Source organism: Rhipicephalus sanguineus, chromosome 6, assembly GCF_013339695.2.
Source record: "Rhipicephalus sanguineus isolate Rsan-2018 chromosome 6, BIME_Rsan_1.4, whole genome shotgun sequence".
Taxonomy (NCBI): domain Eukaryota; kingdom Metazoa; phylum Arthropoda; class Arachnida; order Ixodida; family Ixodidae; genus Rhipicephalus; species Rhipicephalus sanguineus.
The window spans coordinates 26,706,033-26,724,886 of NC_051181.1; the positions used below are offsets into that span (position 1 = coordinate 26,706,033).

The 18,854-nt window shown below is 47.2% G+C and overlaps 1 protein-coding gene across 1 annotated transcript in view; it reads left to right on the top strand.

The window, feature by feature from the left end:
• LOC119397145 (medium-chain acyl-CoA ligase ACSF2, mitochondrial) overlaps positions 1 to 18,854 on the top strand; it is a 168,559-nt gene that overhangs the window by 141,020 nt on the left and 8,685 nt on the right. Inside the window, exon 12 of the mRNA XM_049416726.1 lies at positions 16,512 to 16,654. Within this exon, the coding sequence (XP_049272683.1) occupies positions 16,512 to 16,654 (143 nt within the window). The remainder of the gene's footprint in view (positions 1 to 16,511; positions 16,655 to 18,854) is intronic.

An 18,854-nucleotide genomic window follows, 5' to 3' on the forward strand; every position in this document is an offset into this window, starting at 1 on the left:
ATTATGCTTCACTAATCCAGTATTCCAGTCTGCGTAGTATGAGCATCCTTGAAATTAAAGAAATATTCCAGTATCTGTATCGCTGTAACTGTATTCCGGAATACTTTTTTCTTCTTATTGCAACAGTATCTCCGAAATATCCCGTTATGTTAAAGGCAAATGTATCTCATTATCTGTATTTTAGGCTTCCAATTCATGTATTTCGATATCTGTATTCCGGAATACTTTTCTGAGTATCTCTGCCCAGCCCTGCTACCAACTTAGCTATCTTCATGCCATCAGGAATAGTACCAGTGGTGAAAGCTTGATTGCAAATATGCTGCAGTGGGCCACACAGTAATTCGGCGACATGTTTAATTGGTTCTACCTTAATGTCATCGTAACCGGCGGCGGTATTTTTATTTAATGACTTCAGGTACGTAAGTATTTCTAATTGACTACAAGGAATCAGGAAAATAGAGTTCGCAGAGGAAGAAGAAATGTATTTTTGGCAGTCGTTTGCTGCGTCACTTGTCTGTGCTGCTGCACCTGATGTTAAGAAATGATTATTAAATTTATCCGCTAGACTAGCTTCTCTAAACTCAACACCGTCAATTGTTAGTGCTGAAGGAAGACAACCTTTTGTTCTTCCTATGAGTGTACGTAACGCGTTCCATGCTTTCCTGGGATTGCAAGAGACCTCCGCAAATCGTGCCTGATAATACTGAATAAGGGCTCTCTTCAAATCAGAGTTTAATTTATTGCGAATTTTTTATATTCATGGAATATGGATACGTCTCGTATTCTAATGAAGTTATGGTATAGTTTATCTCGTTCTCTGATTCTGTTGTAAATGCCTCTGTTAATCCATGGTTTCCCAGACTTTCCATGCTTTTTATAATATTGTAGTGGGAACACAGCATCATAACAGCTCTTTACATGTTGCAGGAATAGATCATACGATCTATTAAGGTTTTACTCACTGTAGACAATATCCCAGTCGATACTCTCAATACTAGCACGAAATGTTGACAAGGCATTGGCATTGAAAGAGCGATATGTAACAGGAGCATCGTTAACACCGTTTTTATCTTTCTTAGCTGCAGGAAAAAAACAGAATATTGACAAGTGATCACTCAGATCAGTTGTTAGCACACCAGCACGGACGTCACTTCTATCATAGTTAGTTATACATAGGTCTAGCAGAGTTTCACTTTCTGTTGTTATTCTAGTAGGCAAACTTAAGTTCCTACACGAAAATGATTCGATTACATCCATAAATTGTCTACTTTGTGGAGTAAGAAGTAACAAATCAATATTAAAATCACCGACAAGCACAATATATAAATTTCTGAAGGACGCGTATTCAAACATCGAAGTTATAAAACACAGAAATTCTTGAATATCCCCCGATGGGGGCCGATAAACTGTGACAATCAGGGAAATTACACATTTAACGGCAATGGATTCATAATGTGCGCTGACACAACAAAATTCGGGAAGCACGGCATATGAAACATCTTTTTGTATATATAGCGACACACTACCACCCCTACGATTTGGTCTATGCACGCTTTCATGCTTGTATCCTTCGATGAACACTACATCGGACATGCAAGAGTACCAAGTCTCAGTGAAGGCCAAAAAATCGAACGTATGATCTAAAGAATCAAACAGTACATCAGTTTGCTTGTTTCTCATACTACGTATGTTTAAATGAAAGATCGACATTCTGTCCGGCTCCTTAAAAGAAGGGCGCTTCAAAAAAGATTTAAAAGTTTCAGCGTCATGATATATGGCTTCATGGAAGATAGCCATTGCGGGGGAAAACTGGCAGTTGAAGTGACGTAAGTGATAGAAGAAACAGTTCAGCGAATCTTATCTAGGTCGCTTTCGCTGTCTATGCGCAATGCTCGATCACCAGGCACCTTGCGCACAAAAAATTTGCCGTTTTTTGCCACGCGAACTGGTAATGGTATTCCTCAGCCTTTGCCTTCATTAGCCAAAGAAGTTTCTTGTTTTGTGGCGTCAGGTTGTCAAGGAAATACAAGTTAGAGCTAGCAGTTTTGAATTCGACTTTCTTAGCCATCCACTGGTCACGTGTTGCTCGTGAAACGAAACGAACCAGCACAACAGGAATTTTGCCGGTTTTCGGTGGAAGTCCGTGTATGCCTTCGACTTCAGAGCTCGTCAGTTCAGGAAGGGTAAGCTTAGCTGCTAAGTTATTGAGCTTACCGAGCAAATTTTTATTCTGCGTGACAGGCATGCCGTGAATTTCAATATTTTGGCGTCTACTGTATTGCTCAAGAGCATTAACCTGCTTTTGCAGCTCATGGACGTTCTTGCTGGTGTCGGACGACTGGGCAGAATGCACCTGCGTTTTGAGGACTGCTATTTCAGCTGATTGCTTTTGCATTTCAACGAGCACCGCATCATATTGATCAGACAAATGCTGAACTGACATCTCGAATTTGTCGACTGTATTTTTCACTATCATTAGTGCATCCACCTTGCTCTGTATGTCTGGTATTTGGGCCAGCTTCCTGTTAATTTCAATCAGTACTTTCTCGAAAGTCGAATTATGCTCGCCGGTGTGGCTCTCATCGCCACGTGCACTTCGGGCCGCAAAAACGAGGCATGTGTGGCATTTCCATGTTTTCTTTGCGGCATCATCTTTTTTGAAGGTCGTTTTGCTGACTCCCGAGCATGCTCCCAAGTGATAGCCATATTTGCATTCAGAGCAGGTTGGATATGTGTCGCTCTCTAAGAGAGGCTCACTACAGACTAAGCAGGCATCGGACATCTCGGACTGAGCAAAATCACAGTTTCAAAAGTATCAACGGTCACAAAAAGGAAGTTACAATGATCATCAGCAGGAAATTCTCAGGATCACAGCGGTGGCGGCGGTGGTAAACAGCGTCAGATTAGGGAAATGTAAATACAGTTTACACCAACCTGCAAAGTCAGACAGGAGTAGTTAGTGACGAGCCACTGTTCCGTAGCCGCCACCGCTGAGCAAATGGTCCTCTGGTGTCTGCTTTGTGCCTTTTGAAGGGGCGTCTCGATGACGTAGTTCACAATGGGGGCGTTATCGATTCTTGATATGGACCCGGGATTCTCGATATGGCGTCGAAGAAGGTAAGGTGGCAGCTAGCGCCGATCCGTAAACACGCTTTCGCCGGGGCTGCAAAGTCAGACAGGAGTAGTTAGTGACGAGCCACTGTTCCGTAGCCGCCACCGCTGAGCAAATCTGAGCGAGTCTTTCAGCAACATGAACTACCCTAGCTGTTACAGTACTGCTAATACTATTTGAAAGCGGCATTATTTCAATATGGTCCAAAATGTAACGGAGTTCCCCTTTGAGCAGCTGAACGTAATTATGAAAGCAGCGCGCAAATATTCAAGTTCCCTTAATTTTGAGGATTTTGGGACAGACTTCTTAAAGTCTGTCCCAAATGCCTGTAACACTTTTACAAGTAAGCGTCGAATGGCTTTATTAAAAAAGGGTTTATTGCCTCACGAATCGACTGCCGCAAACATTTTTAGAATCCGTCAAGCACGAGCGTAGTTACAGGGATTTGTCTCACGCTTAAGGCGCCTTCTCTCTCTGTACGTACCAGGGCTGGGCAGAGATATTCGTAAAAGTATTCCGGAATACAGATATCGAAAAACATGAACTGGAAGCCTAAAATACAGATACTGAGATACATTTGCCTTTAACGTAACGGGATATTTCGGAGATACTTTTGCAATAAGACGAAAAAGGTATTCCGGAATACAGTTACAGCGACACAGATACTGGAATACTTTTTTTATTTGAAGGATGCTCATACTACGCAAAGACAGTGCAGCATAATGTTGTAATTAAAGTTACAGCGCATCGAAACGTTCAGCTCATTTATATATTTATTACAGTACCCTCAGCGCCATTGATATTGCAGGGGAGGGGGTAGACAAAGTACATAATTAGTAATAATGACATAATTAATAATAATAATAATAATGCCTTTTATTTCTTCAAATAAAGCAGTACATGTGGCTAGGCCTGCCAAAGCCAATTGGTGGCTTGAGTGGCAGAGCCTGGCAGACAGCGAAACAAACCGAACGCGTTACAAGGTTGTAGTACATGGAGCGATGATAGGACAAAAAAAACAACAACGTACACATTAGATTAGAAGTATCAATTGCAATAAAAATACACTATTTCACAGCAACAGTAACAAGGATTGGACACCGAAATGGACATAATTGGCTAGCTATGCTAGAAATAGCACACTTTAAGCAAATCACTCGAATCACTAATGAACGCCAGTGAACCGAGAAAAAGTATACAATTATTTTGCACATAAATTCTGCTTTGCTGAGAAGGTTGCTGTGTGAGCATCTCAAATAGGCTGTCCTCTAATAGCGTCGGTTCAGCCTCTGCACAAGACTCACGAAAGAAAAAAAGTCGGTCTACCGCTGAAGGTGAGCACAAATTCGTGTTATAGTGAATAAATATGCCTTCATAGCCGGATTGCCCTGCAGCGTGGCGATATCTCTTCTCGGGTCATCTAGATACCGAAACGTTTCCGCCCTCACTTGGGTTGTTCTGACTGTTCAGAAACCGAAGTCCATCCCCATCTTCGGAATCCTAAGCCGTCTGACCCTGTCGGCTTCAATGAAGCTGTCACCACCACCGACGCTACCAGCACCCATTTCAGAAAGCCGCAGCAGGCAAAGTCGGCTCCGGCGGTGGGGGAGCGTGCTACCACAACGACCGTTTCACGCATGTAATCAATTAGGAACGCACCCTGACATTGGAGAGGTGGCTGAAAGCGCATCAAAGATAGCCATCTTCTAGTCACTTCCGCCGCGACTACGGGGACTGCTTTTCGAAGTGCCGCCGCTTTGAGAACTGAACGCACGCGAAGCATTGCAAAGCCTGTTCCAAGGCCGTATCCGCGCGGGGGGTCGCGAAGGAATGGCTTGCCACCCGAAAAAAATTAGGCGTGCTGCACTGACCCTGAGAGACAGCGACTTTCGTCGGCAGAAGCCGACAACAATGCCCCTGCGATTCTGCCGTCTGCGGCGTGGTGCGCTTTACCACATGGACCATTCTGTGCTTGAGGTGAAACCATCGCCGCCCTATCTGTCGGCGACCGGCGGCGCGCCTTTGCTTGTCTAGACACAAAAAAGAAAAACAAACGCCATTCCCCCATTGGAAACACGCCTCAACTCATTTCCGACACAAAAAGGCAATGTAACGAGATACCCGTGTTCTGCATAGTATCGCGATACAGGCGATACATCGTAAATGTATTTCACTACTGAGATACAAATACATTCTTCAAATGTATCTCGATACAGAAATACAGATACTCAAAAGTACCTCTGAAATACTATCGCGATACTGCCCAGCCCTGGTACGTACTAGCGAGCGCGCTGACGGCTACGCTGGGAGGGCGATTACAAGGGGGCAAAAATATGCGTCCCTTCGTCAGCGCGCGTCATCATCTTGAACACTTTCTTTTCTTTCTTTTTCTTGAAACACAAGGCTTACATTCAGTGTGATCGCGAGCGCGCGCATGGGCACATGGCGACATACCGCGGCGGCCACGATAACTATGCAGCTCACGATGCTCAAATCATCCAATGGCCGTGAACTTTGGGTTTATGGCACGGTCATTTGGGTTTATGGCATCATTTGTCGAGAGAAGAGTGTTATGTCGCGGGGTTTGTGTGGATTCAAATCAAATCAAATCAATATTTATTTTCCATTCTTTTTTACAGAAAGAAAGGTGTGGTTCTTACACCGCTCGGCTGCTGGGTACGAACTACTTGATATGCAAACGGCGCTGTCCGTGCGCTGCGTCCTTCGTGAAGGGGAAGACGTAACCCAAAATCCCTTTCGCTCTGGCCGCGCGGCTGAGTGAACGGAGCCGGTGCTTGCGACTCCCGGAGTGGCGGCACGCCTTTTTGCCGGGAGCGGCAGTGCGTCGCTTGTAGAACATCACAAGGAGGAAACGATTTCTAGACGGCTTTTCGAATTGATTGTACATCCCTAGCCGCGTGTTGCGCTATGCTGTTTGGCTCGCGTGTTCTCAGGAGCCTCTGTTTATGATCGGCTTCGTTTTCTGACCATGCTGAAAAAAATTCGGCAGATCCCACGTACCGTGGAAGTCGATGTTATGCGAAGCATGCGGCGGGTAGGTGACTGTGGCGTAACTTTTTTTACTGAGCGACACGTTACAAAATTACGCTAAAGATTTGTATAAATTTTATACGCACACTTATATGTGTTGAAGAGCCGCATATGTTTTATATAACCAGTTGTTTACGGTTGGGTAACGCTGCCAATGGCGACGTGGGTATTACCAACACCAGAAGCGGTAATGTGATATGTAGTGCTTATACGTGTCCCGAGTACGCACGCACGTTTCACGAACCCGTGTGCATGTGTGCAAGAAGTTCTTGACAGTTATTGAACAAGGGCATCATCACCGTGATCAGTGAGCACCAGCAGCTGGTCATGACATGTTATAGGATCCGGTCGTGATTGTGGTGACGAGGAGTAACGTTGTGTGGTATAGTATAGAGCTGTTGGAATTCGTGGATGCCTCGGTCATTTCGTCGACAAGTTGTCTGTCGACAGAGCCGGCGACATGTCGGAACCTGAAGCCACCCTTCGCGTTGGTGAGGTATACTCCGTCGAGGCTGGTAGGCCTGGATAATGCTACGTAGACCAACATCAGTGGATGGTGTTTGTCGTACTTTTAGACTACCTGGGCGTATGTGGCCTACGTAGCCTAGTCTACAAAGCGGCTGTCAATCAATCTGGCATCATCCTCGATCAGCATGAGGCCATCGCCCAGCCTCGAAAGAAATGAAGAGGACACTGCGTCATTCTGGCTGACTAAGTGCACTTTACGGTGCAGTGATGTGGATATCATATGTAACTTTCGTTAATGTATCCCTCCGGGGTCGAGCAACTCGTCAATATAGCTTGCTGAATCATAGGAATACAAACGTAATGTTTATTAGACTGCTATAAAAGCGGAGCCAACACTGGAACTACAGACGTTAATCTGATATCACGCCTGTATCGTAGGAGTAGACATCGTAGGAGTATCATGTAGTGTTTAATGCTTTCTTGTAAAATTAGATAGCCAGCAGCACAACCACAATTGACGTTGCACCGATATTACATCTGCATAGGCTGTTTTTCCAAAGCAATTTATAGATCTGGCGTGGCTCAGTGGTAGAATACCTGATTGCAACGCAGAATGCTTGGGTTCGATTCCTGCTGGAATCCTAATTTTCATTCTTTGCATTCGTTGAGTCAACGCTGCCTGTGTTGGTTTTCCTTAACGCTCTAGCATTTAAGTTAACAATGTCATTGAGAAGAAGAAGCTGACGAGTGCACACATCGACACATCGGCTTCTGTTTTCTTAAATGTTTTCGGCCCGCAAGTCACCTTTAATCCCTGACAGAACTGGTCCATTCGACGCCTAACATCAAGCGAAATCCATCGACGCCTGATTTTTATGGTGGGTGGCCTTTTCCAGAATTTGAGAAGTCTGACTGCGCCGCCGCGCTGCTAGGCCTAACGCTACACCGGCCTAGCCTCTCGACGGTGGTTTGGCGGTGGTGCCTTCGCGGCATTTCTCAGCTTTTAGAAGATGGCTACGGCTATGCAAGTCACTGTTGAAGGGGAGGATATCGGGCCCGCGGAGATCAGCGAAAGTGCGGGATGGATTACAGCATTTTCAAGGAGAAAATCGACATCGTCACGCCAGACATTACAGCCCTGCAATGTTCCACGGCGCGTAAACAAGGGAGCGGCTCCGGCCAGTGTCAGGAAACGACTCACCGCGGCCTCTAGGCTCCCTAGGCTACCGACGGAGCACTTTAGGGTCATCGTTCGTCCACGGGGTGGCCTGGATATCAAGAAGACTGGCCATTTCAAGATCGCACAGGCCCTCATTGCGGCGGCAGGACTAACATCCGGAGAGGTGGAGGAGGATGTCATCTGCCCGAATATGATTCAGAACGTTATGGTGGCTAGTACACCTTCTGAGAGGAATGCTAAGGCCTACAACACAGTGGCTTCTTTGATCATTGACAATGTGACTTATGAGGTTAATGCCTACATGGCAGCTCCAAACAACACGAGCAAGGGAGTGATTCGAGATATCGATCCTACCCTCGACCAAGATGAACTCACGAGACTCATCGTCCAACCGAGGAACCCTACTGTCATAGGAGGTAGAAGAATAAAGAGTACAAGCTCTGTGATAGTGCTTTTTGACGGACTTAAGGTGCCGGAATATGTAAAGTGTGGGCCTAGCCTAGTGAAGTGCTCGCTATACCGGAGGCAGACTGACATTTGCTATGAATGCGGCAGATTGGGCCACCGAGCCGATGTTTGCCCATCTCCGGAGGACGGGATATGCCAGGTTGTGGCACCAGCAACCCGGACGATCAGCACAACTGCTCCCCGAAATGTGCGCTTTGCGGGGGTAATCACCTCACTGCGGGCAAGGATTGCAAGCGAAGATTTCAAGTTCCATACGTCGTACGGCAAAGAAGAAGAGCTCGGCGCTACCAGAAATCCCAAGAAGCCCACGACTCCACTGGAGCAGAACCTCTCCCACCCAAGTCGGCCACCAGCAGGAGGTCCCGAAGTTCGGAGACCAGAGGCAATCGCTACCGGGTGCTGGCGGAAGATAACAGCCCGAGCCCGGACAGGGCTTCCTCTAAGGACAAGGGGCGATCCGTCTCCCGGGGCCGGAAGGGCTACAAACCAGACTCTCGTTCGAATGGACGATCGCCATCCAGGAGCAGATCCAGGTCCATCGGCCGTTCCAGTTCTCGGTCCCGCAAGCTCAGCGTCAGCATCCAGGAACCGGCAGGGCAAGGCACTGGTCCCACTTGGGCCGATCGAGTCAAGGGACAAACCAAAAAGATAACGGGGGGCACACCGCCAGAGCATAGCAATACTAGAGTAGCGCAGCTCGAGAAAGAAAATGCACTGCTGAAAAGAGAGATGCAGCAACTCAGAGCCGAAATCGCTGAACTTGGGAACGCTACAAAACATAATCCGGTACAACCTCCCGCGCCCCTTGAGTACGCAGAGGATGAGGCTCCCATGGAAGTCCCAGTTGAAGAAGCATCTAGCGAACGCCCCGCCAAAAAGCGAGCCATTGTAGATTCAGCGTGTAGCAGCTCAGCTATGAAGGCCAAATCGGAAATCAAAGACGCCATTGAGTCACTCAGCATCACGATTGGAGAAATCAAGGCTACGCTTGATGGTCTCGTGGAAGGTTTCAGTTCACTGAGTCTCCGACATGACGAGCTTGAGAAGCATGTATTCCATATGAGTCAAACCCCAGATCCTACTAAAGGAAAAAAGACTAGTTCCGCCTCGGCCGAACAGACAGCGGCTGCATCTCGCGGCATCTTCTACGACCAGCTAGCCTTCAACCATAATCATGGCAGCAAACCACAAGCCGATTAGAATTTGGCAGTGGAACTGTAGGGGATTCCAGCGCAAGAGGAATGTCCTTCAGCAGTTCATCCGCTCGCATGAGGAAAAACCACATGTCATTCTTCTACAAGAAACGCTCACAGACTCGGTCTCACTACCGGGCTACAAGGCGTACACGATTCACGATAAAGAGAAAAGGGGCATCAGCACGCTTGTAACCAATAGAAGCACTTTTATCTCTCACAGCATTAACGATCCCGTAAGGAAAGTAGAGTACTCCCTAATAGAAATTATACCCGGTAATCTAAACAAGGACAGCATTTTCGTACTCAATATATACAGTACGCCTTCGGATCTCAGGCAGAGATTCGCAGCGATCATTGCCAGAGCGGCTAGTAAAGCAAGGAATTCCCCTCTAATCATAGCTGGGGACTTCAATACGCCGCATCGGGCGTGGGGATATCCGCAGAATACTCACAAAGGCATCGACCTATGGCAAAGTGCAGCCAATCATAACCTCACTTTAATCACTGATCCGGCTTTCCCAACTAGAATTGGCAATTCGTGCTCTAGAGACTCTGTGCCGGATCTTACATTTGTCAAAAATGTCGATTCGATGACCTGGTCAAACTTATTGACAGATCTTGGCAGCGATTACCATATCTTAGCCACTAGCATGTTTGTGGAGACGAAAAGACTGAGAAGCTTTACCGTCACAGACTGGGACCTGTTTCGAACACTCCGAGAAAAGCGTGGGCAGTCCCAACACTCACCTCCTGATTCGGACCGATGGTCTGAACAATTAAAAGAGGACGTCAAGGCAGCCACGAAGTCAATCCAGACCGACCTCGAAGTCGACAGGATGGACAGCCGGTTGGCGCATCTTCTGGAGGCTAAAAAGTCACTCCTCGACCGATGGAAAGGGCAGAGGCTCAATCGGAAGCTTCGAAAAAAGATTTCAGAACTGAACGGGACCATTGAAGAGCATTGTCAGGTACTAGCTAAGCAGCAATGGGACGAACTCTGTAACTCTTTGGATGGTCAGATGAGAGTCGGAGGAAAATGGAACTTGCTCAAACACCTCCTAGATGACACGAATTCTAAGTCTAATCAGAGGCACGCAATAGAAAAGGTCCTTCATGAAGCGAAGCGGTCGGAACCCACGGGCGTCATTGCGGATAAGTTGGCAAACAGATATCTTCCGGTTGGTAGCGTGCGTCCGACGGACTATCCTACGTACAAGGGCGAGCCGAATCCAACACTTGACGAACCATTCAGCACCAGCGAAGTCAGGGTAGTATTACATAGTCTAAATGGAAGGTCTGCCTCTGGTCCGGACGGAATTTCCAACAGGGCTCTCAGGAACCTGGACGACGACTCCATTGAGTATCTCACTGAAGAGATAAATCGGGTCTGGAAACAGGGCTTGGTTCCAGAGACCTGAAAGTCCGCATCGGTGATACTCATTCCGAAGCCGGGAAAACCCCCAGGCCTCGCAAACCTTCGACCCATCTCCCTCACGTCATGCGTGGGGAAGGTTGCAGAGCACGTCATTCACAAACGCATTTCGGACCATGTCGAGAAGAGCAATTTATTTCCATACAACATGGTTGGCTTCCGTCCGGCTTTGTCGACGCAGGATGCGATGAAGCTCATCAAGTGTCAAATAATCGACAATCCAACCAGAGACGTCCGGGCTATTCAGGGTTTAGATTTGGAAAAAGCTTTTGACAACGTGTCTCACGCACACATTCTGAATGCCATATTGGATCTCAATTTGGGCGCATCCTTTCACGGTTACATCAGCTCCTTTCTCAAGGGGCGGAAAGCGACACTTAAAATTGGAGACCTAACAACAGAGGCTTTCGAGCTTGGCCCTAGAGGAACACCGCAGGGAGCGGTCGTTTCACCGCTATTGTTTAACATAGCAATGAGAGGTCTTTCGGAAAAGCTCTCTGCTATAGACGGTGTTAGTCATACAATCTATGCAGATGACATAACTATATGGTGCACCAAGGGATGTGAAGGAGATGTTGAGGCGAGTCTCCAATCGGCAGCCAATGAGGTTGAATCATACCTGGAAAACACGGGACTAAAATGTTCCCCCAGTAAGTCCGAATTACTCCTTTATAGACCAATCAGTCGAGGTCCCAAGCCCAGGGGATGGAAGCCACTCGCAGATGTCGGTATCAGGCTAACCACACGTGATGGAAACCTCATTCCTAGAGTCGAGTCCATACGCATGTTGGGCATGGTTATCGAATCCAATGGATCCAATAGGCTTACGTTAGATAGGATTACAAAGAAAACGGAAATGGTCATCAGACTCATTACTAGGGTGTCTAATAGAAGAGGAGGCCTGAAAGAAGACAATTTACTCCGGATTTTCCATGCCTTTCTCATGAGCCACATCATCAACGTAGCGGCCATGCACACCTGGCACAACTTCGAGAAAAAGAAGCTCAACACCCTCATTCGGAAAAGCATCAAAAGGGTGCTAGGCATTCCTATGACGGCTAGCACAGAACGCCTTTCTCAATTAGGTGTGCACAATACGCTGGATGAAATCATCGAAGCACAAGAATCAGCCCAGCTTGCTCGACTATCCTGCTCTTTGGCAGGGAGAAGAATCTTAGCCATTCTGGGCCTCAATCCAGTGCTGGCAGAGGAGAGAAGCCATCCAATCATCGAGGAGCAAAGAGAAAATATTCTTGTCGCACTGATCCCTCGCAATATGCATCCGCAGCACAATGAGGGAAGGCGTAGAGCAAGAGCGATTGCGATCCTGAAGAAGATCAAAGATGATCCTCAATCGGTCTGCTTCGTAGATGCGGCACAATATGGTCGCTCATCTCACTATGCCGTGGTCGCAATAGATAACAGAGGTGAAATAATCTCGTCGGCCTCCCTGACTGGGACCACTTCTTCTAAAGCAGAGCAGGTTGCTATTGCTTTGGCACTCTTGGATGATAACAGGACGCAAATCTGATGATAACAGGCAGTCAGGGCGTTTGCCTCGGGATCCATAGCGAAAGAGGCACATGACGTTCTCAAGAACCGGACCATAACTATGCACACAATCATTTGGTTCCCGGCACACCTAGGTCAAACTTTGGACTCGCTCACCAACCTCAACGACATCGCCCACTCCCAAGCGCGCGTACTAACTCTCCGCGCGGGAGGAGAAGCCTTGTCACAGAGCAGGGTTCAAGAGTTCCGAGACACTTTATTCACATTTAATGAATTCACGAAGCATTTTTATCTGGAAAGAAGAGTATTTCCTCCACCACACAAAAAGCTCACGAGACCACAGGCGATGACCCTTAGGATGCTTCAAACTAATTCTTATCCGAATCTTGCTTTCATGCACTGTCTATTCCCAAGTGACTTCAGCTCGCAATGCCCTGGTTGCGGGGGAACGTGCGATTTAGAGCACATGCTTTGGCGGTGCCCCTCGTTACGTGGGGATAAGGACCTCACAGAGCAGAAATGGAGCTCGGCCCTCAAGAGCTCGGAATATCAGCAACAACTTTCGGCTGTCGTGAGAGCCTGCGATGCGGCGGTTAGGCTAGATCTAACTGTCCCCACGTGGGAGCGGCCCGCGGTGTCACCCTAAGGGGTGGCACTTCTCCGGATCTTTAAATAAAGTTCTTCGTACCGTACCGTATGTCTGTTCTCGCCGCTCCTGGGTAGATATAAACTATCACCTGTGGCGCATACCCGTACACCGCGGCCCGTGGTAAACGGGTATGCGCCACACGTGTCTAGTGGAAAGGGTTTGACGACGTACGCGACAAGATTTTAACGTTATTCATGTCATGACCCGGCAGTCATATTCGTCAAATCCTCTTACCCTCCCATGCAAATTTTGGTCTACACCAAGTAAAGGAGGCGATCATGAGAGCACCCAGACGTAGGCGGCTAGATAGATAGATAGATAGATAGATAGATAGATAGATAGATAGATAGATAGATAGATAGATAGATAGATAGATAGATAGATAGATAGATAGATAGATAGATAGATAGATAGATAGATAGATAGATAGATAGATAGATAGATAGATACGTAGATAGAAACGCTCAAAGTGCCAGAGGTTCGCTAAGAAATGCTTCGCATTTAAAAAAATGTTGCATGGCTCTTCCTAAAACACCCTACAGTAGCTTCCGGGTGGCATTTCACTGGCTCCACCTGACACGGTTATGAAAATATTATGAGCTTTGTTTAATTCTCACCACATCAACGTCAAAGTTGAAGCCTCGCCAAAGGGCCCTTCTATGCGTTCGCGAGGCAGATCATTGTTTCGGAGGGGGAAGAAGGTAGGATTCGACCTCTTTGTGTGCCAGAGTTTGTATGTGTGCGCGCGGGTACAGTCGAACGATATATCGAACTCGCTAAAAAACGGGAATGAGCTCAATATATCGTATAATTCCATATAAAGCTCTTTATTATTTACTTATTTTACTTCATTAATTTTCCCGACAATACCAGGCGTTGCCCGTAGTCAGGACAAAAGAAGGGGCTTTGCCTACTTACGTGTTTACAGGACTTACAGTATTTGCGACGCGAATTTCGGTGCTGCGAATTTTGCACTGCCTCACAATAAAGCAAGGAAGGCGGCTAACGGCAATACGCGGGGAAGCTTTTTGGTTTTTTTATTTTTCAGCTGTTTGTAGTTGGGTGTGCAGGTAACATGCAGGAGCGACTTGTAGGCGAGGAAATGCGGTATCGATGTAAAGAGTGACTGAACATCTTCAAAAGCAGCTGTACGTGCTCATCGCGCGCCTGAAGCGTCGACTGCCTTGCCACTAATGTTGGCGTTGTTTTGCAATATCATAATAGACATGCTTCTGGGGATGCTGTGCGCAGCGGCCTCGTCAAACTTCTTTTCTGTACGTTAGACCGTGTTGGTTATCGCCAGCTACGCGGAGAAGAGCCACGTTCTTCCCTTTTACGGCAGCCATTGCGTCAACAAAAGGAGTTGAGAAGCGAACCCGCACGACGGCCGCGACGACGACGAATCATGGGAGAAAGCACGCGATAGCAAGTGAGGGTTTCTACTCGCTCTGCGTAACGACCTCCCAATAAAACCACTCAGTCTCCCAAATGCATGCCGGAAAGTCCCCCTCCGAGAGGAAAAGCCGACATATTTGTGAGGGAAAGCCAACTTGTTGCGACGTATCGCTTTGCTAATATTCGATATATCAAGTGTTCCGGCTATTTTTGTTCAATGTAGCCGTAAATTTTCCTAGGAATTCACGTTAAAACATCGTCGTGTTCGAAAATAGTTCCATATAAAGGATAGTTCAATTTACCCGAGTTCGATATAGTAGGGTTTCACTGTAGATATACATGCAATGTGTAATAACTTCATGGAAGGCTCACATCGCCCCTCCCCAGGCTACGCCTTTCTATCCTCGAAAGGAGTGGATCTCAAATGGGGGCCCGCAAAAGCAATCCTAAAGAAAAAGACGTTTTTGGAGGTGCCCCTTCTGATTTTTGGTATGCTTCACCATCTAGGAAGCTCGAAGTTCCATCGCAGCTCTCCCGCCGTGACGCAACTTTACTGTGCGGCCCTTGGTTAGGGGTAGCTTTCACTAAGGCGTTCTCTTTTCGCTTAGGAACGGCAGACACCTCCAGATGCAACTCGTGCAATAGCGACGAAACAATAGAACATCTACTGTGTTTCTGTGAACGTTTTGTGAACGAACGAAATGTCCTACGTAATGCGCTGAACAAGCTAGACGACAGACCGTTTTCCGAAGAGAAGATCCTCGGATCGTGGCTTTACGCGTCGCAGGCCATCAAAGCGACGCGAGCAATGCTAGTGTTTTTAAAATCGACCGGTTTAAGGGACCACTTGTAGGCGTGCAGTGGACAGGCGCATATGTACCATGGCAGTGCTTTCTTTCCCATTTCTGTTATTCCATTCATCTCTCTCCCCCAGTGTAGGGTAGCAAACCGGACGCGCGTCTGGTTGACCTCCCTGCCTTTCATTAATTTCCTTTCTTCTCCTTCACCGCATAACATTTCTTCACTGCGGCAAATATAGAGACTCTTTATTGGAAAAACAGAGATTTTTGGCGGCGTCAGTATACCGCTGGCATGCTACTCTGTGTAGGGATGGGGAACAGGATTGACAGACTAAAGAAGAGAGGGAAGGAAATAATAATAAAAAGAAGGAATATAAAAAAATGAAATGCGCAAGTGAACCTGATAGAAATATTTACAACGAGTGTGTCAGGTAAGTGAAGCCTTTGCTGTATGAAATAATCATGCAATTATTAAAGCTTTCCTACTAGGCCAATGTTTGACAAGTAATTAAAGAGGGACTGTAAAACCCGTAGCTGTTAAGAAGTGCCGGACACTGGGCCTAATATGTTGTGCAACGTTAAGTGATCGTGACAAATCATGTCCATTTGTCTCGCAAACAATGCTCTCTCATCGCGGCACGCGGAGCAGTCCAGTAATATGTGCTCTACTGTCTCTATGCTGCCACAGTTATCACAGCACGGACTAGTGGTCAGAGCTGACTTATGCTTCTCCTTCATGAGATGGCTGTAAAGCTTTTGTTGAAGTTTCTACGACATAAGCTCGCGATGATACTTTCTCTAGGCTTCCATATCTCAAGAGCAAACATAGCTAGAAACAGGGTGAATGTGGCTGCAGACCGCGCAACTTATTGACAAGCTGTTGAGATCGAATCGGTGCGGTAGTTTAGCTTGACGATTCTTTGCCAAGGAGAAATAAAAGGCACCTATTTCACGCTGCACGTTGGGTTAAATTATGACCTACCCCCCACTTTCCTCACTGCTAGGAGTCCCTCATGACTTCCACCGGTACAAGGGGTCCCTGAAACATCCATGGTTGAGAAGCACTGCTCTAAAGAATAGTGACTATAGGCCAACCCACGCTGATTCTTTCTTTGCTGTTCAAATAACATTGGCGGAAGAGCCGGCGTTTAAAAAGGTGCATGGTTTGAGCAAATGATCTTTCATATTTGCAAATGTCTACCTGCGAGATAATTTTGCTGAATAAGCAGTAATCTGCGTGCATCACAGAGCACGAGTCTGTGGAAGAGGCGAGCGTGGTCGGTGTTCCGGACGAGAGGCTGGGCGAGGAACTGTGTGCCTTGGTGCGGCTGGCACCTGGCACGCGAGACAAGATCACTGAGCAGCAACTTCGAGAGCACTGCAAGCGCAAGGTGAGTGCGTAATTTTCACGTTTGACATTTTGGTAGAACTAATGTTACAGTCGAATCACCTGCGTAAGGTTCTTGAGCAGGACCATAATTTCTTCCAAAATGTCAACTTTCGTAATATGCGTCCGAAGCTTGGAGAGGTCAACGTAGTCGAAATCATTGCTGTCATCGATAAAATAAAATGCAATAGTTTTTTTTTTTATTTACAAGTTTCCATGACAGGTCTAATAATTTCTTTTTTACTAGTTTCCGTAACAGATCTAATATTTGAGAAGTCGCCTCTAGTACCGCACCTTTAACTGAAGTCCAAACTTCTCGCCCACTCTTGCTCCAGCAGTTTTCGTGGCCAATATTTGATTCCCTGCACAGGATTAGAGTTACTGTATATGCTACCTTTAGGTAGCAGAGTTTCGCATAGTTCTGGCTAGCAACCACAGCTATGCGGTGAAGTCGCATTCCGTCTTTGCAGGCGACATGCCTACCGCATCGCCGACTGACCTGCCTGGCGTGTCGAAGACTGGCGATAAACATTGACTGGAGATGACTAGTGTTAATTCAGGTCGCTGCAGCGGCGGCGTCGAGAAGTACAAAAATTTGCCCGAGCGTCAGCTTCCCAGCAATGCATGGTTGCTAGCGGAGTTCGGAACACAGAGGCGCAACACTCCTACCTAAAGGTAGTATATACAGTAACTCTATACAGGACAAGCCATCCCACCGATGATTTCATTTAGGACGCATCAACAGAGATTTGCGAAGCTGAACAAAACCTGTCAAGCGTGCCAGGCCGCGTAAGACCGCACACACAGCGGTGAAACCGCTCCGGCCTCCAGAGATCCGTGATTTAGATTGGAAACGACGCCTTCCTTTCTGCCAAGGGTTCTGATATGTCCTCAATTGTATCGACCGGTACTGAAGGCGCCCTCAGAGCTCTTCAAGACAACACGGCTGAAACAATGCTGCTTTCTCCGCCTAACTGCAGACCGAGTGCGGCAGTTTCAAAACGCATTTTTCTCGGTTCTGGCACTATTGCTCGGCACACGCCCGCCTTACCACCAAGCGAGCAAAGGCATGGTGGTAAGTAAGAACTAAGGGCATCACTGACCGGCACGCGGGATACACAGCAGCGGGGCGAGAATTGCCCATCGTGCCATTCCGTTTGCGCATAACAATCAAGGACGCCCTGTCAGTCACCACAACCCACACGCTCTCAGTTCTGAATATGAGGCGCAGGCAAGTTCTTTGGCACCAAGCAAAACCCTCCGCCATTGCCCCCGCAACACTGAGAGGGGCCTCTGTCTTGGCTTGGCTGGCTTTGCAGGCCTCCACGTGACGCCCGTGGCCATATCGTGTTTAGGTTTCCGACGATGAACATTACGCACATATTTCCTCAACACGACTCCATCAATTCACTAATGGCTCCTTCCTGCGACGGCCTTTTTCGTGTGCTTTGGTGTTCTGTGTAAACTGAAGTTCGCAGAAAGCAACAGACCGCGTCTTTTAAGCGCTTGAAACTAGCCTATTTCAAAATTGAACCCTTCCGCGAATCCTTTCCTTCTTCTATTTAGCGCCGTACTCTAGGGCGAGTCCTTTGAAGCGATCCATGTTGCTCTCCCATAAACACCGCGGCACTAAGCAAGAAGGGCTCAAGTTTCTCAGCCGAAAAGCGCTTGCCATTCCCCACCCGAGAAAAGGGAAGTTAATATGTAGGGTACTAAACCTCCGCTCTCCCATTTCCTGATCTGCTATATCATGCACGCGTTGCACGCGGCGGCATTTTTTTTTCTTTTCTTTATTTCTTGGGTGGGGGGGGATGCTTGTATTCACTTAAGCTCGCCTCGAGGCCGTGCTTCCGAAGTTCCCACTGTCTGTGAAACACATCTGTAAATGGGAAAAACAACGCAAAAGGTTACGAAGCACAAGTGAAGGAACACACAGGACAAGCACCTGCACGCGAAAAATCTCGTGTTTGCGATACCGCGTCTGCGGAAGACTGGTATTTACTTATGTGTCAACTACCATAACAACACTGTAAACACGAAGGGGTTGGTTCCACCCGTAAAATTCTACTGATTCCTAAATATATGACACCAAAAAAAAGCCGACAGCAGGAATGTTTTACTGAAGTGCGCTGAACAAAGCAAAACAGTTTTGGTGCATGCGCTAGCATTGCGTGGTCGGAGTTCACGCGTGCAGAGAAAAGGAG